Here is a 21,699-nt window from a genome sequence, read left to right as displayed (position 1 = left end):
AAAAACTTCAAAAACATGTCTCTCTTTTCTGCAATAGAAAATAAAACCAAATGAGAAGTTTACTTCAAGCTTCAGTCTTACTTTAAATTCCATTTCTTTGCATTCTTGCAATATTATCTTTGCAGTTCACTACCAAAACTCCTACTTCTCACGCCATTCTGGCATAGAAACTATATTAGGCAATCAAAGTTAATCGGTTGCTTAACAGTAGATTACAAACCAAAGTTAAGAGAACACAATTTCTTCTGCTCAGTTACCATGGTGCCCACAGGTTTTATTGAGTGCTTAGTATCGGGAGATATGTTTTCTTTTGAAAATGTCTTGAAATGGCTCTTAAGGGAACCAGGGCAGGAAATTTTCTGTGCTTTTGTCATCAAACAAAAAGGCCAGTGTCATAAACTTCTTTACCCAGAGAGTGGTCAGAACGTGGAATTTGCTACAAGAGGAGTGGTTGAGGCAAAGAGTATAAGTGGCTTTCAGGGAGAGGTAGGTAAGTATGTGAGAGAGAGAGAGGGATAGAAGATTATACAGATGAAGGCTACACGAAGTTGGGTAGGAGGAGGCTTGTGTGGAGCATAAACACCAGCATAGGCCAGTTGGGCTGAATGGCCTGATTCTGCACTGTATATTCTATGTGATGATCCCACCTCCTACTCATTGGTTGACACAATGGTGTCAGTACTCACTTTGTTAAATTAGTGGCAATTTGCATTTAGACATGGGGAGGGATTTGCTACAAGAACATGCTTGCAACATTCCAACTTATAGTGACCAGAGTGAGTCATCCCCTTGGCGACTACAGGTAATCAGGATAGAGGCAAGCAAACCTACAAGGACCGGTGGCTGCAATATGATGAAATATAAATTATCTGTCAAACAACACCAGTAAGAACCAGAAGGAATATTATCCATATTTTTTACATAGGTAATATACCCAGGACTTATGTCCAGAACATTTTGCGTGCCCAGTTGCACCTTTCCTTGGATGGTCAAGGAGGCTCAAGAGGAGGTATGTGGTGGGTGCTGCATGTCTGTATGAAGTGATTGCTACATTCTGGGAAGGTTCAGTAGGACTAGAACCTAAAAAGAATGACAAATCCAACCAAGGCAACCACTAACACCCTAGCCTAAAATCTGTAACAGGTAAAATAATGGGATCTATTCCCAGGTGCGTTTTGTAGTAATAAAAGCTGAAAAAGAATCAGTCAGCATGGACTGACGAGTAGAACAGCGAACTGGGGTCTTTGAGGATCTTCAGACTCCCAGGGCTTATTAAGATTTTCAAAAAGATTTTAACAAGGCATTTAGTAAAGGATAAATTGTTCATTAAAATTCCAGGTGTTCAAAGGTAAACGTTGGAATTACAGATTTTTTTTTTAAAGATTTCATTATTTCTAAAAATTTTATACAGTTAAAAATGAGGACTATTAGTGTTTTGGCATTAAGTCCTCCCAGGTTAAGTAGATGCAGAGTCAAGATCCTTCTACTCTGCAACAAAAATGTGCTCTTAATCTCTTGTGTGCCTGCTCCACATCACCCCTTAACCATCATTATGGCCTTTCTAGGTGAGGTCATCCATTTGTGCTGATAGCTGCAAAGCTGTCCCAGGTTGAAAATAGTTTGAGAGCACCAACATCTAACTTGGGATCTGTGGACGGAGAGTTTAATCCATACCGCATAGGCCGGATTCAAACTCAAATCACAGAAGTGAAAGGACAGTTGGTTCTCTCACTGCACCACCCTGTCCCCTAAATAGGATTTTTACTTCCACAGATGTTTTGACATGCGTGCAATTGTTTAAGAATAGCATCTTCGTTTTTTGGACTATCTAATCCTAAACATTTGCACTTTGACTCCACATTTAAAGCAACTGTCAGGAAATGAAAAGCTTTAACACTGTGAAGATTACAAACCAGATGGAATCATATAATCCTACAACGGAGGCCATTTGGCCCACCATGCCTGTACTAGCTCTCTGGCAGAGCTATCCGATTAGGCCTACCCTGCTGCACCTTTCCCAGATCCCTGCAAATATTTATTTATTTTACATAGAGATCAAGTTCCCTTTTGGAAGTTGCTATTGAATCTGCTTCCACTACTGATTCTGGGAAGGCATCGCAGGTCACATCATATACCCAGAGACGTCTATTAATTGTTCTGATTCATTGAAGGAGACTGTTGGCATGCTGGTGCAGTATGTTAGTGGACTGGTGTGTGGAATACCTCCCACAGCTTTTGCCAATCCTCAGCTGTCAGAGGCACAGGAACTGTGGAGATCGGAATGCCAGATTATTTATTCATTTTTCTTTATTTGCTAACAGGATGTGGGCTTCGCTGGCTTGGCCAGTATTAATTGCCCATTTCTAATTGCCCTTGAGGAGGTGGTGGTGAGACACCTTCTTGAACCGCTGCAGTCCATGTGGTGTAGGTACATCCACAGTGCTGTTAGGGAGGGGGTTCCAGGATGTTGAAGAGGCTGTGAAGGAACAGATATACAGTTCAAAGTCAGGATGGTGTGTGGCTTGGAGGAGAACTTGGAGGTGGTGGTGTTCCCATGTGTCTGCTGCCCTTGTCTTTCAAGATGGTAGAGGTCACGGGCTTGGAACTGCTGTCGAAGGAGCCTTGGTGAGTTGCTGCAATGCATCTTGTATATCGTGCACACTGCTGCCATTGTGTTGCCGGGTGGAGGGACTAAATGTTTAATGTGATTTTTGGGTGCCAACCAAGTGGGGTGCTTTGTCCTGGATGCTGTCAAGCTTCTTGAATGCTGTTGGAGTCGCACTCATCCAGGCAAATAGGGAGTAGTCCATCTCACTAGTGACTTATGCCTTTGGGGCCAAGCTTTGGGGAGTCAGGAGGTGTTAATCTCCATAGAATTCCCAGTTTCTGATTTGCTCTTGTAGTCACAGTATTTATATGGCTGGTCCAGTTCAGTTTCTGGTCAATGGTAACCCCCAGGATGTTGATAGTGGGGGATTCAGTGATGGTACTGCCATTGAATGTCAAGGGGAGATGGTTAGATTCTCTCTTGTTGGAGATAGTCAATGCCTAGCATTTGTGTGGCATGAATGTCACTTACCACCTATCAGCCCAAGTCTGAATGTTATCCAGGTCTCGCTGCAAACGGACATGGGCTATTTTAGTATCTGAGGAGTCATGAATGTTGCTGAACATTGTGCAATCAAAGGAAGGTCATTGATGAAGCAACTGAAGATGGTTGGGCCGTTAGTTAACTCCTTCTATGCATTATTTTTAAAAATGTACTGACATGAGATATGTGGGGTGGTTTATTAAATTTCAGATGTTAATGTTAGTATGTTATTTTGTTACCAACAAGATTTCTCCCCAATCTCTTAATACTGCACATATTTTCAAGATGAAAAGCCAGGGCTGATTTTCTGATTGAAAGGGACATGACTGCACTGCCTTTGCAGACAAGCTTAAAACAATCTGCTCCAAAAGATCATATTCACCAGCCTGGCCAGCTGGATGATGCTGTGTTGTGGCCATTAAGTCTGCCTCAGAACAGATCACAATGGGACCACTCTTGGCATTCTGCTATTCCACTGCAAACACACCAGCAAAATATGCTCTGTTTTGGGTGCAACTGTTGATCAGTAACAATTTTTTTATTCATTCATGGGATGTGGGCATCGCTGGCTAGGCCAGCATTTACTGCCCATCCCTAATTGCCATTGTCCTTGTTCAGAGGGCATTTAAGAGTGAACCACATTGCTGTGGGTCTGGAGTCACATGTAGGCCAGATCAGGTAAAGACAACAGATTTCTTTCCCTAAAGGACATTAGTGAACCAAATAGGTTTTTACAACAATCAGCAATGGTTTCATGGTCATCATCAGATTTTTAATTCCAGATTTTTGATGAATTCAAATTTCACCATCTGCCCCAAAGCATGACCCTGGGTCTCTGGAACACTAGTCAGCGACAATACCACTACACAACTGCCTCCCCCAAAGCACAACCTAATTTCCACCAGTGAGGACATTGCAAGCAAGACGTGACACACAGGTCACTTTACCAGCACAGCAATGTTCCTCAAAGGGCTAGCCAGGTAGATTAAAAAATCTGGCACTGCAGCTCATTAAAGACACTTTCAATTCCTTTCAATGACTTGAGCCTCCACATTGAGTACAGAGTTGCTCTCCAGTTATCGCTGCCTCACCCTTGCTCATTATGGCTTCTTAAGCTGTGTCATTTTCATGGTTCCACATTGAACCTATTTATAGGTAAATTTACAGAGCTGGATGGTTGCTAAATTAATGCTTAATGTGCTCTTGCAAGATTCCAGACTAACATAGACGCTAACCCGCTTATACCTTGGGCAAATTGACATTTAAACCAGTAAATAAAATCTCAAAAACCCTAGTGTAAAGTTGAGTCATAGCTGTAACAAAAACATTTTGTTTGCTCCCTTGGACTTCAAATTCCATGATCTTTTGCATTATTTCATTTCATTCCACACAGATTCCATTGTTACCCAGGCAGGAATCATGCAGAAATCCTGGGCCATTATCCAGTTTATTTTCAACAGGTTCAACTGGGTTAATGCCCATCATAAAAAATATGCATTTATAAAAAAGACTTATAAGTCAGTTTGAGGATTCATCGAGGAATCAATCCTGGCAGAAAATACAATTCCAAGCAACAGGTTAGAATTCCTTGAAGGTTCTCCTGACCTTTCACCATAACTTTGGCAGGAGACCACTGGAAATCAAGGAGAAAGGGCGCAAATGCAGTCTGCAGTCAATTTTTCTGGGTGGGGGAGGCAGGGGAAGGGAGAGATGGGTTCTGCTGACCTTCCATCAAAGCTGAGGGAAAACCCACGTGGTAATTCCAGACAAACACATCAACTCGAAAGCATGGTTTTAATTTGACAGTAGCTAAATGGTAAACTCTGTGAAACATCAGACAATTATATCAGGTAGCAAAGAATGGCTGCAGCCTCCTGGGGATGGTTGTCAAGGTATCAGCGGGGTACATCAAACTATTTTATGGAAAACTACACATGACACACCATCCCACCCCCCCCACCCCCCCACCCCCCCTCCCCACACCCACCCCCCACCACTTGCAGATCCCAGCATTGCAAACTGTAAAAAAAAAGACTTCAAGATCATGTGCGAAAGCCAACTTGCAAGAGGCATGAGATTGCAGAACGTTCTTTCAAACGCAACATCAGCAGCACGGAGCACCGTTACATAACATTCTGACCAAAACAATGGAACATGTTTACAGCAACAGACTGTCTTGCCCAGTGTCGAACTCCAAAGCGGCCAATATATACACGCAAGTACTAACCTCTGTCTCAAGGCAGCCACAGTAGACTTGTCAATCCTGAAAAACAAAAAAAAGATGAAACATAAATCGGCTGCACATACTGGATAAAAATTGATATGCCTAATAACATAGACTTTCATTTGACATGACATAGTCCTCTGACAAAACGTACGCACAAGGGTTAGATTTTAAACCTGTCCGCTTCACCGGAACCAGGTGGGTAAGCAGTTAAAATCCCAAGGATTTGTACACCAATGTTCTACCTAGGACCCACCTTCTTAGATTTTAACCTCCAATTCCAAATAGGGAACAAAGGCAGCCACCTAAAGCCGGCCAGGGTCCTTCCTTAAACATGCAATATGTTGGCAAATGACATTATCCGATGATGTCATCGGGCTCCTGCCACCACCTTAACTGTGACCTGAGCAGGGAAGCCATCAGATAAAATTGTTGGAAGAAGATCGGAAGTAGGAGAGACCATCCCAGGTAAGTTACCTTTTAGTTTGGAGAGAGAAACAGAGTTAATGTTTAAAGTCCAATGTGACTCTTCTTTGGAATTCACTTGTATTCCGAAGAAGGGTCATATTGGACTTTAAACGTTATGAAGGAGGGTCATATTGGACTTGAAATGTTAACTCTGTTTCTCTCTGCACGGATGCTGCCAGACCTACTAAGATTTTCTAGCACTTTCCATTTTATTTCTGATTTCCAGCATCCACAGCATTTTGCTTTTTTTTTTAAAAAAAACTTTCCTTTGTAGAGTTAGGAGGAGCAGAGTGCTTCTCTGGACCCCTATGAGGAAAGGTTAGGCCTCTACTATGCCGGTCTTTGCCCCCTCAACCCACTTCTCTATCATGAGAGCCTCTACCAAACCATGAAACACACACTTACCAGAGCTCCAGAGGATGGCCAACCCCAGGGGGTAAGCAAACCACTGTGAAAATGTGATCAACGTAAAACTCCAGGGACCACATGCAGGCCAAACCCCACCCAATGCCAGTCTACCCAGTGAGCCCACCTACATCGACTTTGCACAATTCCAAACATGGAAAATAAAAATCAGAGCGAATCCGAAAAATCTACTAACTTGGGACACACTTGGACTGAATTAAACTGACTCCAATCCAATTGATTTGGATCTGGAAATATCAGCTTCGCCTTTCATATGACTAGAGTCAGAGAGGAGATTTTCCACTTGAGTACTCCTAGCCAAGTGGGAACACAGGCTGGGAAATTGCTCACTCCGGGCCAGGAGATAGTGGTCATAAAATTTCATGGATAGAAAGTCACCAGCTGGGAGTCCGCACTTTCCCACTGTCCACTGCCAGCATGCACCAAGAGCAATGACGTTGAATATTTCCCTTCCAATCTCTCTTCTCTGTGCATCTGTGCAGTGATATTTTTCATTTGGCAACTTTTGGAATAATGCACTGCCACATATCACAGTGAATTTCTTCCTCTGCTGGCTGTAATTCCTGTGAAAGAGAAAGTGTTTAAAGACTGTTTTAGTAAGAAAGAAAGAGGGAGAAATCCCTTGTGTTGCCATTCAATAGGGAAACAATCTGGGTACTGGGTAAGAGTTACTGCTCCTTTGCCCCTGGGTTTGCCGTAAATAAGCATGAGGATTAACTTCAAAAAGTTTGGCAAATATTTTCCCTGGAAGATGATTGCACAGAAACTGCAGGGCTACAATTTAATTGTGTAAGCTATATAGAGTTTCGGAGTGGTGTTATTTAAATGGTGTTTGTTAAATGTATTAACAGCAGCATTAAAAATCATGCCGATTGGAAAAACTAGGCCTGATTTAACCCCGCGCAATTGCATTCCATGCATTATATTTCTCATGATCCTGACAAGGTGATACATTGCCTTTTTAGTGCTTCTGTGGTGCCAGATTTCCTGACGGTTTGCCAGCCAGTGAAATAGCTCACTTCCAGATGTTGCACTGAAAACCGCTGTACGAGGTGAAGAGTTTAAAGATTGTTTTTAGGAAAAGACACGAAGGCCTTGGGTACTTATGTGCTGTTCCAATTTGAGCTGAACTAGGAAACAAGCTTCAAATCATTCAAACCTCTGCGGCCTGCATTCTGTTTCCAATCTAAGTCCCAATCACCCATCACTGCTGTTTGCAACAATCGTTGTGCTCCAGTGCATTGCATTCAAAATCCTCATCCACTCACCCTCATTTTCACTCCACCTTATCCTTGGCAATCTGCTCCAGTCCTATGTCTTAGGCTCTGCTCTCCAGTCGTTTGACAGGGGTCTCTCATTCATCTCTACCTCCCTCTGCCCCACCACTGGTTCAGTCACCTCAGCCTTACACTCGCCCGATGGCGCTCTGCTGCCTTCCACTTCTACCTCACTTCAAAGTCCTCCCCAAAACCTCCTCCTTCGACCATCTTCTCTATTTCAGCCATTACTACTTGGCAGTCACACTTTCTTCTGCAAAATGGTCTCGTATGTTAAAGACAAAATGGAGATGAATTTCCTCAACATCCTTCCTACCTACCACCTTAGCTTTGGTGGTTGTTTGGGCAAACACAATATTCATACATGTAATCAGGGTGGTGGAGTGGGAGAAGCCCTGAGGAAACTCACCCCTCCACCCTTCCCCACTATATAACTACAAGTTCCTGCTGTTGTTGACAGTTCATTTCTGGGTTGAGAGTCTCCTCGTGCATCTGAATTGAAAGGAATTTGGACAATATCATCTAGTTGGTGGAAAAAACGGAAAGGCAGAATATTTCTTAAATGGTGAGATGTTGGGAAGTGCTGATGTCCAAAGGGACCCGGGTGTCCTGGTTCATGAGTCACTAAAAGCTAGCATGCAGGTGCAGCAAACAATTAGGAAGGCAAATGATATGTTGTCCTTCATCACAAGGGGATTTGAGTACAGGAGTAAAGATGTCTTCCTGCTATTGTATAGAGCCTTGGTGAGACTGCATCTGGAGTATTGTGTACAGTTTTAGTCCCATGATCTAAGGAAGGATATCCTTGCCATAGAAGGAGTGCAACGGAGGTTCACCAGTGCTCTAAAAGAACTCAGAACATCAACTCTGTTTCTCTTTCCACAAATGCTGCTGGACCTGCTGAGTTTTTTCCAGAATTTCCCATTTTTATTTCACCAGACTAATCCCTGGGATGGCGGGAATGTCTTAAGAGGCGAGATTGAGGAAACTGGGCCTGCGTCCTCTAGAGGTTTGAAGAATGAGATGTAACCTCATTGAAAATTACAAAATCCTTACGGGGTATGACAGGGTAGATGTGGATGGGATGTTTCCCCTGGCTGGAAAGTCAGGAACCAGGGGACACAGTCTCAGGATAAGGGGTAGGCCATTTAAGACTGAGATGAGGAGGAATTTCTTCACTCAGAGGGTGGTGAATCTTTGGAATTCTCTACCCAGAGGGTAGAGTATGTTCAAGACAGAAATCGGTAGATTTCTGGATAATGACATCAAGGAATGTTGGAGTAGTGGGGAAAATAGAATCGAGGTAGATGATCAGTAATGATCTGTTTGAATGGTGGAGCAGGATCGAAGGAGTTGAATGGGCTACACTTGCTCCTATGTTCCTAGGGTGAGTCTCTCACATGTCTACCGATGTGCAGAGAAGCTGCCTCGCTGCATTTGCAGTTAACCGTTCCAAGCTAACGTAATCCTGACAATTGTGTATCATTAATAGGACACCAGGAAACACTAACATTCTAAATTATGCAAAACAGCATTCACTGATGCACGCAGTAGTAGGACAAACACATTTGATTACATTGGCTGTCTCATCACCCTGCCAAAATACTGTACGCCAGGCTTTGTTAAAGGGGAACCTGGGCCCAAAACTTCTTTGAATGTGATCGCAAGGGATTACACCAGGATTGTGCCAATGGCTGTACAGTCAGTGGGAGGGCACCCAATTAGTGTGGGGGTAGACAGGCACAAATGCCACTTTTGATGCATGTCTGGAAAGTCCAAATGCCTGCCTGCCTGCCCCAGGATTTTGTCAACCCTGGCCATGCTTTCTCAGTAAGGAGGCCAATGTTGATTTTTTTTGTTTTCTTAAACTCACCTCCATGATTCTTCAGACATGTACAGGCTGGACTGCTACTACTGGAATGCCGGCATTCTGATCTTTCTGGGCTTGATTTTTGCAGAGTTGTGCAGATTTCAAGGGCCTTAAAAATGGCGGGTGGGACCCGGATCCATAAGTTCCCCCTGTATTTCCCACAGATCCCATTTTCAACGGTAGTGAAACGGGCATGATTCACACATGGACTCATGCATCAAGAACAAGAGGGCACGGTTTTAAAGTGTTTTGCAAGAGAAGCAAATGCGAGGTGAGAAAAGACTCTTTCGCACAGCGAGTAGTTAGGGTTTGGAATACACCGCCTGGAGGCAGGTTCAGTTGAGGCATTCAAGAGGGCATCGGATGATTATTTAAATAAAAACAAGATACAGGATTATGGAGAAAAGGCAGGAGATTGGCAATAAGTTAAAATTCTCAGAGAGCCAGTGTAGACACAATGAGCCGAATAGCCTCCTCCTACACCATAACAATTCAGTGATTCTGTGATGAGGGAAATCTAAACTCAGCAGGGTCATTTGAACTCAGTGCTAAGTTCACAAAGACCCCATTTTCACTACAGTGAGAGTCTTATCCTGCACCGTGCGTGTTGCAAATCTTTAGAGAGGTTGTAAATGTTCTTGATGGGCGAATAAGGTACGTAGAACTATCAAGCTGTCAAGTTATTTAAACGGTCAGTCCTTTAAAAATTGAAAAAAGACTACCTTCCTGTGTTTGAGGGTTGTAAAAGATTCTGTTCTTGAGTTTCAAAAGCTGTTTGTTAACATAACCCTTGGTGCCATCATCATAGCAGTATTAATGGTTGGCTGCTTTTCGCAACCTATCGTTACAAACCTCCCTCCACCAAACTGTGGTAAGTTCACAGTTTGATTGACAGCTCAATGTGGTTATTAACGGATTAGCTGTCTTTGACGTGAGGTTATTAATACACACGTTTGTTTTATAAGGAATTAAGTACTTGAAGGATTTTAAATGTATTGCTGAAATAAGAGACATGTCAAAGCATTTCATCTTGCACTCCTCAGGAGACTTCACAGGAATACCAAAAAAGGGGAAAACAACAGTTTGTACTGTATGTAAAGAGAGTGCTGATTGGTTGGCAAGCGGACACTGATTGTTAGTGGCATTGCCATGGAGAATGTATCAGTGATGGTAACTGCCAAGAACTTTAGTTAATTTCATCTCAGCATGGCCTATGGTGGATAATACTGGGTGAGATGGCATGGAGATGGCAAAGGGTGGTGGAATAGGTCAGCATGAATTGGTACTACATTCGCATAGGGGTTACAAGGGGCCATGAGGATGGGCAGGGGATCTTGAATTGGCATTAAATTGGCATAGGGGCTATAAGAAGCCAATGCAATAGGTGGGGATCATGGGTTAGAATGAGCTGGCACTAAGTTCATATAAGGGCTACAAGAGGCCATGGAGATGGTTGTGGAGGGGGGGGGAGGTTTCATGGGTTTGCACTTAGTAGGCATAGGGCCTATAATATTCCATGGGAGTGGGTTAGCATGAGTTGGCACTACGTTGGCATACAGGCTATAAAGGGGCCATGGGGATTGGTTGGCATGATTTGGCACTAAGTTGGCATGGGCCTATAAGGGATTGTTGGCATGTTAGCACTAAGTTGACTTTGGAGTTATAAAGGGCCATGGAGATGGATTGGGACAGTGTGGGCTGGCATGAGCTGGCATGTATGGGCCTGGGAGTGGTTGGGGGTGTGAAGCAGGTGAGGGATGAGGGCTAGAGGGCCTGATGTAAAAGGAAACAATTGGATGAAGCCTGCCTTGGCACTCAGCAGCCCTGATGACCGCCTGCGATCTACGGCCTGGTCAACAGGCCCGACTCCATCCTGCAACCGCTCTGCTGGAGCGAAAAGCATGGCATGCGGGGCACTTTTTCCCAAGGTGGGTGCACCAAGCCAGGAAATTTCCGAGTCAAGCTACCAGCTGCAGGAGTGAAAATCCAGCCCACTGTGTCCCAACAGAGCCAAAGGACTGGGCACCACCACATATAGAATCCCAATTCTTACCCGTTCTCCTTGCTGGCATTTTGCCTTGTACCGGGCAGGTGGAGGTTTCACCAGAGCTACTGCAGAAGATCGGCTGAACTATCAGGGAATTTAGGCCACCTTGTGCTTTTTCTGCCATATTTACATCAAGCCAGCAAATGAAATATCACAATTATGGAAGCATTGCAATTATGCTGAGCTGCTGATTTAATACTTCAGATGAACTGAATCAAATTCAAATCATATCAACTCAAAGTTAACACAGTGCCATTGTGTGAATGGAGCCAAAACGCTTATTTACATGGATTTGCATTGAAGGAAGGAGCATCTGTTGAACTTAGAACCTGCAGTCAATATACCTGATGTTGTTTGGCAGAAGAGTCACATTATGCAGCTATACTCTTTGTTAAACTATTTGCATCTGTACTGGGTCAGACACAAAACTAGCCTATTTCTTGATGTTTACAAAACCCTGTCATAAATGGGACTGGTGAAAGGCCGTCATTGCACAGATAAAGCTTGTGGTCCTATAAAGTGGAACTCTAATTGACATATTTCTTTTATGCTAGGCTTTTAGAACTCAAAGAGCAATAGAACTGATGTTGCCATTTTCAAATATTAACAGTGACTGTAGGTAAAAGCTGGGCAACCTTTTGTCTCTGATAACTTTGCAAAAATGAAAATGTTGGAACATGGCACTAAATATTAGGTTAACTGGAGGGCCAAGGTGACCATTTTTAGCTGCTTCTCTTACCTGAAAATCTCTCCTTGAATTTCAGCCCACCTGCCCACCTTTTTTAAAGGTTCGGACTTATGATGGGGTACAGTACCTTGGCATTAATCATGCACCAGTGCCTTGCCCAGTAGGTCTCGTTTCACTTGTACAGCCTAGACTGCCAGTGCCATTACGTGACCATTGCGGGGCAGCGGATTAGGGAAGGGTGCTGTCATATCTAAATAAGCCCTATTCTATTCCTGTGTCCACACATGCACATTTTCCATCAAGAGTTCGTGATGCCCCAAGTGTTTTCCCTGGCCAAGGTCAGCTGAGGATAGACCAAGCAGGCTGGCCTATAAGTATCAGTTAGGCGTTGAGAAATTAGAATTTCACAAGCTCTTTTCTCGCTTTTGTTAAACCACATTTAGTATACTGGCTTTGGCCTGTTTCAACTGAGCTGGAATAACCTTCTGAGTAGAACACATTTTAAGTTGCAGTCAAAGCTTCCTCTGTTCCTCTGCTAAGATTACAGCATTTCTGGATTCAATTGGTTAAAACAAATCATTCAGCAATGGTGTAAATAAAGGAACTTGATGGTTGTGCTGAAATGTTATAATTTAAAAAGAGAGAGTTTTAAATAAAAAACCTTATTTCAGTGACAGATTGCCTGAGCTTCTTACTGTCCTACTTTGGTCTCTTGTGTCAGTGCTCATTTTCAGTTAGGTTTCTACAAATGATTTCCTGTAGTGACTCATGATTTCCTTTTAGTTTCATAGTCAGTTTGGATTTTTTTTTCTTTCAATGCTCTTCCTCTACTGCGAATCAAATCTTCTGTTACTGGTGACGTTGGTTGAGGGGTACCCATTGACCAGGTCATTGGAGAGAACTCACTTACTCTTCTTCAAACAGTGTCATGGAATCTTCTACATCCACCTGTGGGGGCAGACAAGGCTTTGGCCTCACCCTAAAGATGGCACCTCTGACTCTGCAGCACTCACTCGGTGTTGGATGATTGTGCTCAAGATGGCAGTGGAACATGAGCCTATGACCTTCTGACTCAGAGGTGAGAATGTTATTCTATTAATTTAATCCAGTTTGGAACCACTTTATGCACAGATACTCTGACTCCAATTTAAAAATAAAACTATTCAAAACAAACAATGTAATCTTATAATCCCTGGCAAAGAATAGTGGGACCTGAGTTTACGAACATTGTAATTCCAAATTATGTCTTTAGATTCCTCTTAGCTAGAGGCCTGGTCCCTGCCCCCACTGGTATGACCTCGGGCCCCTCCTATCCTACCTGCCAAATGCTGAGGAGGGACCATACGTCCCTGGAGGATTTCCCTCCCATTTGCCCCACCTACTCAGGGCCATAATGGAAGATGGTGGTGTATCCCAGGAAGTAGTGGTACCGCCTTGGGCTCTCCCAATGGGAAAAGAGGGTCTTCTAACTGTCTCCTCTTCCTCCAATCTAGCCCTTGAAAGACCTACCCATCTACTGAGGACTATAGGGTATCTGTTTTCAGGGTGTTTCTACCTCTTCAACTCCTCTTCATGTGCTCCAGCGCTGTTAGTATTTTCTTAACCCTAGCCTCTTGCCAGTATGAGTCCCACTGTGTATATACAGATGAGCCCCAAACCAGGGAAATGGGTCAGGGGTTGGGGCTTTTATTAGAGAGGCAGGCAAACTTCATAGTCCTTACCAGAACTCCCTCCCAGTAGACGAGGAGGAATTTCTTCTCTCAGAGGGTAGTTAATCTATAGAATTCTTTACCGCAGAGAGCTGTAGAAGCTGGGTCATTAAGTATATTCAAGGTGGAGATGGACAGATTTTTAATCAGTAAGGGAATCAAGGTTTCTGGGGAAAAGGCAGGAAAGTGGAGCTGAGGATTATCAGACTAGCCATGATCTCATTGAATGGCGGAGCAGACTCGATGGGCCGAATGGCCTACTTCTGCTCCTACATCTTCTGGTCTGTGTCCTTAGGACAATACCTGCTCTCAATTTTGCCTTTTGCTTTGAAGGGGCAGAAGGATAATGTCTGAGCGTCATTGTTTAACATTCCAGTGTCAGCATCAGGAATCTTGCTGCATTTTACCTCATTCTGTCAAAAAGTAAAGAAGGTACATTTGCCAAAGACATGCTTCAGGAGGCAGTGTACCTTTAATGTCTGGCATAGCTCAGATTGCTGAATTAAGCCAACTGAATGCTAATGTCATTTTTTTCATTAGACAGTGTTCCTGTTCAGTTAACTGCTTTGCTTTGTGCATCCTTGACTTCCTGCTCATCCATTCTCACTTGCAGATGCAGAGTTACAGCTCTTGGCTGCCGACCAAATGAGTATTTTTAAAAACACTAAAACAGAGATAGTGTTCTGGATTCTGTCTAATTAGAAGTTCCAAAACAAAGCTAATTCCCTTACTCATGTCTTTATTTTCATTTAATATATTAAGGGATTATCAATCACTGAATTACGTATCATTTTTTCACATAACATTTTCACACCAGCTTTCTTTCTGCCAAATCTTTCAGCACATTTGAACAGCGACAAAGTGACAAGGTTCGAGCCTGCATTCTTCAGGTTGTGATATTGAGGCCCTTTGGTCTGCCTCTGTTTCCCCCCAACTCCTTTTATTCACCTTCTCCCCTAAATTCAGTGATCTATGCTGGGGTGAAGGTCCACACCAGTGCCGGCAACCCATAAATGGTTGCTCAGTTCCAGCTTGAATAGACTATTCCAACATTGAAAGGCATCGAAGTTGGAGACAGTAACTTTACTTGCCCAATATCCTCACATGTGAGCAAGAAGATGGTTGTGGTTGTTTTAGGTCAATCATCTCAGTTCCAGGACATCACTGCAGCAGCTCCTCAGGGTAGTGTCCTAGGCACCAACCATCTTCAACTGCTTCATCAATGACCTTCCTTCCAACATAAGGTTAGAAGTGGGGATGTTTGCTGATGATTCCACAATGTTCAGCACCATTCGAGACTCCTCAGATACTGAAGCAGTCCATTTTCAAATGCAGCAAGACCTGGACAATATCCAGGCTTGGGCTGACAAGTGGCAAGTAACATTTGCGCCACACAAGTGCCAGACAATGACCATCTCCAACAAGGGGAGAATCTAACCATCGCCCCTTAACATTCAATGGCATTACCATCACTGAATCTCCCACTATTAACATCCTGGAGGTTATCATTGACCAGAAACTGAACTGAACTAGCCATATAAGTACTGTGGCTGCAAGAGCAGGTCAGAGACTAGGAATCCTGCGATGCGTAACTCACCTCCTGACTCCCCAAACCCTCTCCACCATCTATGAGGCACAAGTCAGGAGTGTGATGGAATACTTTCCACTTGCCTGGATGAGTGCAGCTCCAACAACTCTCAAGAAGCTTGACACCATCCAGGACAAAGCAGCCCATTTTATTGGCACCCCTTCCACAAACATTCACTCCCTCCACCACGAACAAACAGTAGCAGCAGTGTGTACCATCTACAAGATGTTTTGCAGAAATTCACCAAGGCTCTTTAGGCTACACCTTCAAAACCCACAAACACTACCATCTAGAAGGACAAGGACAGCAGGTAAATGGGAACACCACCAAAAAAGTTCCCCTCCAAGACACTCACCATCCTGACTTGGAAATATATCTCCGTTCCTTCACTGCTGCCGGGTCAAAATTCTGGAACACTGTCCCTAACAGCACTGTGGGTGTACCTACACTACATGGACTGCAGCGGTTCAAGAAGGCAGCTCACCACCACCTTCTCAAGAGCTACTAGGGATGGGCAATAAATGCCGGTCTAGCCAGCGACTCCCACATCCCATGAGTTAAAAAAAGGGATTATTGGGTAATAATTAGGAGTGAGTGTCTTGGCTGATAGTCTCCCCCTCCTTTATCCAATGCCTATTGTAGCAGGAACCATGTCAGCACACAACAAGAATCAAACTTTGGACTTTCTATTTACACCTTTGTAACATCACCCACTTCTGCCCCTGCCTCAGCTCAACTGCTATTGAAACCCTCATCCATGCGTTTGCTACCACCTGGTGACTATTCCAATGCACTCCTGGGTGGCCTCCCACATTCAACCCTCTGGAAACTTGAGATCATCCAATACTCCGCTGCCTGTGTCCTAATTCACACCAAATCCCATTCAACCATCATCTCTGTGCTCACTGACCAACACTGGCTCCTGGTTAAGCTATATCCCGATTTTAAAATTCTCATCCTTGTTTTCAAATCTCTACAAAGCCTTGCCCCTCTTTTATCTCTGTAATCTCCTCCAGCCCCACAATCCTCCAAAATACCTGCACCCCTGTAATTCTGGCCTCGAACATCTCCGATTTTAATCCCTCCAGCACTGGCGGCCGTCCCTTCAGTTACCTCAGCCCTAAGCTCTAGAATTTCCTCCTTACACCTTTCCACCTCGCTGCTCCGCTTTCTTCCCATAAGACACTTCTTAAAACTTACCTTTTTGACCAAGCTTTTAGTCATCTGCCCTAGTATCTCCTTCATGGCTATTATTTGATAATGCCTCTGAGAAGTGCTTTGAAATGTTTTATTACATTAAAGATGCTACTTAAATGCAAATATTGTTGTTTCTTTGTCTGTGTGGCTCAGTGTGTTACCAGATGGGGCACCTACCTGAGAGAATATAAGATTGGTTTTTCTTTATTGTTAAAGATCCCTTGATCTTAGAGCGATATTTGAATTTTGTTAATGTCAATACTACATGCAACTGAATGTATCTATCTGCAGGGTATGCTTACTGACATATTGCAATACTACATGCAACTGAATGTATCTATCTACAGGGTATGCTTACTGACATATTGCAATACTACATGCAACTGAATGTATCTATCTACAGAGTATGCTTACTGACATATTGTGGAACAAAGGAATTCAGAGCAAAAAAAACCTTGCACTTATATAATGCTTTTTACGATCACCCGGATGTTCCAGCCAATGCACAAAACTCTCATCAGAAATTAGCACTTACAAATTCATAAATGTGAGGGGCAACATGAAATTTCAACAGCTTGGGGGGTGGCGGGGGGGGGGGTGGGGGGGGGGGGAGTTACTTCAGTCCAGCAGGGGGCACAGTTTTGAATCATCTCACCACTTGGGGTGTTAGTTTTACCTTTTTTAGTTTCCTGTGGCTCTTTCCACACCCCCGCACCCCCCCGCCTCCCCGCCCCCAAAACCCGTCCCCTTGTCCCCTGACAGCTTTAACTCCTCAGCTGACATTGGTTCTGCAGGAGGCAGCCTCTGGTCCCTCACCCAAGCAGTCATTATTCACACGCACGCCTTGACTGTAAATGCAGACAGGCGGGCTGACTAATTGTGAAGGAGTTCTCATGGCAGAAGCAGGATCAGTAATAACTTTCAAAAGGGAATTAGACAAATATGTGTAGGGGGAAAAATTGCAACGTGTTTGGGGAAAGAGCTAGAGAGTGAGACTAATTTAATAGCTCTTTCAGAGAGCCAGCACAGCTATGATGCGCTGAATGGTCACCTTCTGTGGTGTATCATTGTATGGTTTTATAATTCAGGCTCACATGGCAGGGAAACTCTGGCCAATTTTCTTTTCCCTAATCTGGAGAATCTTTGATCAACTGTAGCCAGCTCCCTTAAGCAAAGACATTACATCATGTATCGTATTAAAATAATTGCAAGAAACAAACGTACAACGATAAAGGGATTCTTACTTTACCGCTGTCAAAACTGTATGCATCTTATCAGCATTGAAGGATGCAATTAAGATTTTGTATAGGATTCATAATTTTCAAGCCTCAGATAGCCTCTATTTTGAAGTCCAATGTTTAGGCGGATATTCAAAACCCACTCCTCTCAATATTAATACGTATACAAACCTACAAGCCAGAAGCAGGAGTAGGCCATTCGGTCACTTGAGCCTGCTCTGCCATTTGATAAGATCATGGCTGACCTGATTGTGGTCTCAACTCTACTTTTCTGCCTACCCGTCCCCCATAATCCTTAGATTCCCGTGTCAATCAAGAATCTATCTAACTCAGCCTTAAAAATATGCAATGACCCTGCCTTCACTGCTCTCGGGGGAAGAGAATTCTAAAGATCAATGACTCTCTGAGAGAAAAAAATTCTCATCTCCATCTTACATGGGAGAGCCCTTATTTTTAAACTGTGTCCCATAGTTCTGTTCTCTCCCATAAAGCAAAACATCCTTTCAGCATCCACCCTGTCAAGTCCCCTCAGGATCTTTTAGGTTTCAATAAGATCACCTCTCATTCTAAACTCCAATGGATACAGGCCCAGCATGTCCAACCCAGGAATCAGTCAAATGAACATTCTCTGAACTGCTTTTAAGGCTATTAAAAACTTAAGTAAGGAGGCCAAAGCTGTACACAGTACTCCAGATGTGGTCTCACCAACACTCTGTGCAATTGTAGCCAAACTTCCCTACTTTTAAACTTCAGTCCCCTCACAATAAACATTTCAATTTGCCTTCCTAATCATTTGCTGTGTCTGCATATGAACATTTTGTGATTCATGCACCAGGACACACAGATCTCTCTGTGCCACAGAGTTCTGCAAACTTAAGTTTCCTGAGAATAACCAATGCTTCTCAAGGCAGTGGACCTCAGTTGAGCTGGGAGTTAGGGTAGAGAGGTAAATCTGACAGGACATTATATATCACATAGCTATGTGGCTTTGGTTAGCCACTGTCCACAGAGAAATCTATTGATCAGCCTATTATGATATATCAGTTTGAGCATGAGAACTTCAGACATTTATTTAATACTAATTATTGATGCAACAACCTAAACAATGGGTTAGACCCAGACTAGAAAGGTCAGTCAGATGTAGTTTGCAAGCTAACAATAACGATGAATTTCAAGGCTATAACATAATGATTATGCCATGCCAGATAAGCAATTCTAAAATCTCTGGCGAACATACAGTTTGCATGTCCCTTAAGCATTTAGATATAAGGTAATGATTGGGTTTCAATGGCAAAGCATGTGGCTTAAAATGTTTAGGTTGGTACATCAATAATTAATATTAAAAAGTCAAAGTAGAAGTGTTCACGTCACGGGCCTGTTTTTACCACCACCATGCACAGCAAGTAGTGTATACAACATTTTTGTACCGCTGATTTGATCAAGTACCAACTTCATGCCTGAAGACGGAAGTCGTTGATGTCAGAAACACGGGTCTTGGCACTGACTGTTACATCTGCTAATGTTGAAGAGTTCTCTGTAGCTAAACAAAACATCCTAACTACATTATGCAATGAGTTGCAGTGTGATGTCCTCTGCCTGCAGGAGACACATAGAGGAAGTGAGGACAACTGCCCAAAAATACCAAGAACGTTCCTGGTTATTGAAAGACCTCATCGACAATATGGCAGTGCTGTATTTGTTAGAGCTAGTTCAGTTGTAGAACAGAGGAGGACAACATCGAAATTCTAACTGTAGAGCTGAGCTAAGTAGTAGTGACCTCAGTGCACAAGCTACCTGGTACAGATTTCAGCTTCTCTAACCCTGTACCCAACCTGCACAGTAAACCACAGATCATCATTGGAGACTTTAATAGCCACAGTACCCAATGAGGGTACAAGGAGCCTAACAACGATAGAGAAGCAGTCAAAGAATGGATGGACGCTAACCAGCTTATCTCATCCACGACCCTAAAATGCCAGCCTCCTTCCACAGTGCCTGCTGGAAGTGTAGTTATAACCTAGATCTTGCCATTGTCAGCAACGACATCGCTGACCTCTGCACGAAGCTTGTCACAGACCCAATACCACAGACACAACACCGTCCTATTGGTATCCAGGTAAATGCAGCAGTGTTACCAACTGTCGTACCATTCAAAAGGTGCTTCAACTTCAAGAAGGCCAATTGGAACAGATTCACACGAGCACTTGACCGCAAGGTTAAATGCATTAAACCATTACCTGAGCACTACAACCTGTTTGCAAAAGCTGTCCAGAAAACAGCCAGAAGGAAGATCCCCCGAGATTATAGAGCACACTACATCTCTGGTCTCACCAAGGAGAATACTGAACTCTACTGGGAGTATGTCTCAATGTTTGAATCTGACCCCTTCTCAGAGGAAATAATATCCACTGGTGAGAGGGTGACGTTAAGTATCTCTCAAGAGTGTCAAAATACCTGGGACACCTTGATAGAGTCAACAGATCTTACAAAAAACAGCAAGAAGGCATGGTCTCTCAAACACAAACTTGGAGGCGATCCCAAGAAAGCTGCCCAACATCCAAATGTGTCTGCAAACCAAGTTGCACACCAGTTGCTCCTAAATGGAAAAATCAACAAGAAACAACCAAGAGCACAACTAGATAGGAAGAAGTACAGCGATGACCCTGGCTTCACTGGACCATTCACCATGGAAGGGCAGGAAACTGGTATATCTAGTCTAAAACACAGGAAAGCAACTGGTCTTGACAACATAGCAACGGAGCAGATAAAGCATTTTGGACAGCAAGCAAAGAAATGGCTCCTACAATTGTTCAACCACTGCCTGGCAACACACAAGCTACCTAATATTTGGCAGAAGGCACATGTAATAGCATTATTAAAGCCTCAGATCCCATGAGTTTTCGGCCAATTTCACTGCTTTGCCACATCAATAAGCTGTTTGAACACCTGATACTCAATAGGATAGCACCAACTGTAAATGAGAAGATCATTCCAGAGCAAGCAGGTTTCCTCCCCCGCAAATCAACAACAAGCCAACTGCTCAACCTCACACAAGGGATGGTAACAGGTGCTGTTTTTGTAGACCTGTCAGCAGCTTGCAATACAGTGAACCATAGATGTCTCCTCTGCAAGATCCTAGAGCTGACAAAAGATATTCACTTAACAAAGCTGTTAAAAAGCATGACAAAAACAAAATTACCTGGAAAAACTCAGCAGGTCTGGCAGCATCGGCGGAGAAGAAAAGAGTTGACGTTTCGAGTCCTCATGACCCTTCAACAGAACACTAAAAAAGCATGCTTCAGAATCGCCGGTTCTATGTTGAACTAGGTGGGAAGCACAGCAGGTGGCGTATTCAGAAGAATGGTCTTCCTCAGGAAAGCGTGCTTGCACCACTGCTGTACAACATTTACACAAATGACCAACCTATAGATGGTGTCACATGCCGTTTTATATACGCTGATGACTTCTGTGTCACTGCCCAAAGCACTGATTTTCACATCGTGGAGAAAACGCTTTCTGAGGCCTTGGAGGGACTAACATCCTACTATGAAGAAAACCACCTTCGCGCAAACCCATCAAAGACACAAGTTTGTGCATTCCACCTCAGAAACCGTGAAGCCAAACGCCAGCTTAAAGTAACCTGGTGTGGAGCAACACTGATGCATTGCGAGCACCCTATCTAGTTAGGAGTCACCTTTGGCAGATGCCTCACCTTCAAGAACCACATCGAAAAGACAAAGGCAAAAGTGAGCACACGAAACAACATCCTGAATAAGCTCACTAACACAAAATGGGGAGCAAGCTCGAAAACATTGCAAACCAGTGCACTTGCTCTTTGCTATTCCACTGCCGAATATGCCTGCCCTGCATGGGAAA

At 43.5% G+C, this 21,699-nt stretch overlaps 1 protein-coding gene across 1 annotated transcript in view; it reads right to left on the bottom strand.

The window, feature by feature from the left end:
- Window positions 1-21,699, bottom strand: part of LOC121283199 (rap1 GTPase-activating protein 2-like) — a 327,656-nt gene that overhangs the window by 289,957 nt on the left and 16,000 nt on the right. Inside the window, exon 2 of the mRNA XM_041197449.1 lies at window positions 5,319-5,354. Coding sequence (XP_041053383.1) covers window positions 5,319-5,354 — 36 coding nt within the window. The remainder of the gene's footprint in view (window positions 1-5,318; window positions 5,355-21,699) is intronic.

This window comes from Carcharodon carcharias, chromosome 10 (genome assembly GCF_017639515.1).
Source record: "Carcharodon carcharias isolate sCarCar2 chromosome 10, sCarCar2.pri, whole genome shotgun sequence".
Classification (NCBI taxonomy): Eukaryota; Metazoa; Chordata; class Chondrichthyes; order Lamniformes; family Lamnidae; genus Carcharodon; species Carcharodon carcharias.
The sequence above is the reverse complement of the archived record's forward strand: the minus strand, read 5'-3'. Positions and strand labels throughout refer to the sequence as shown.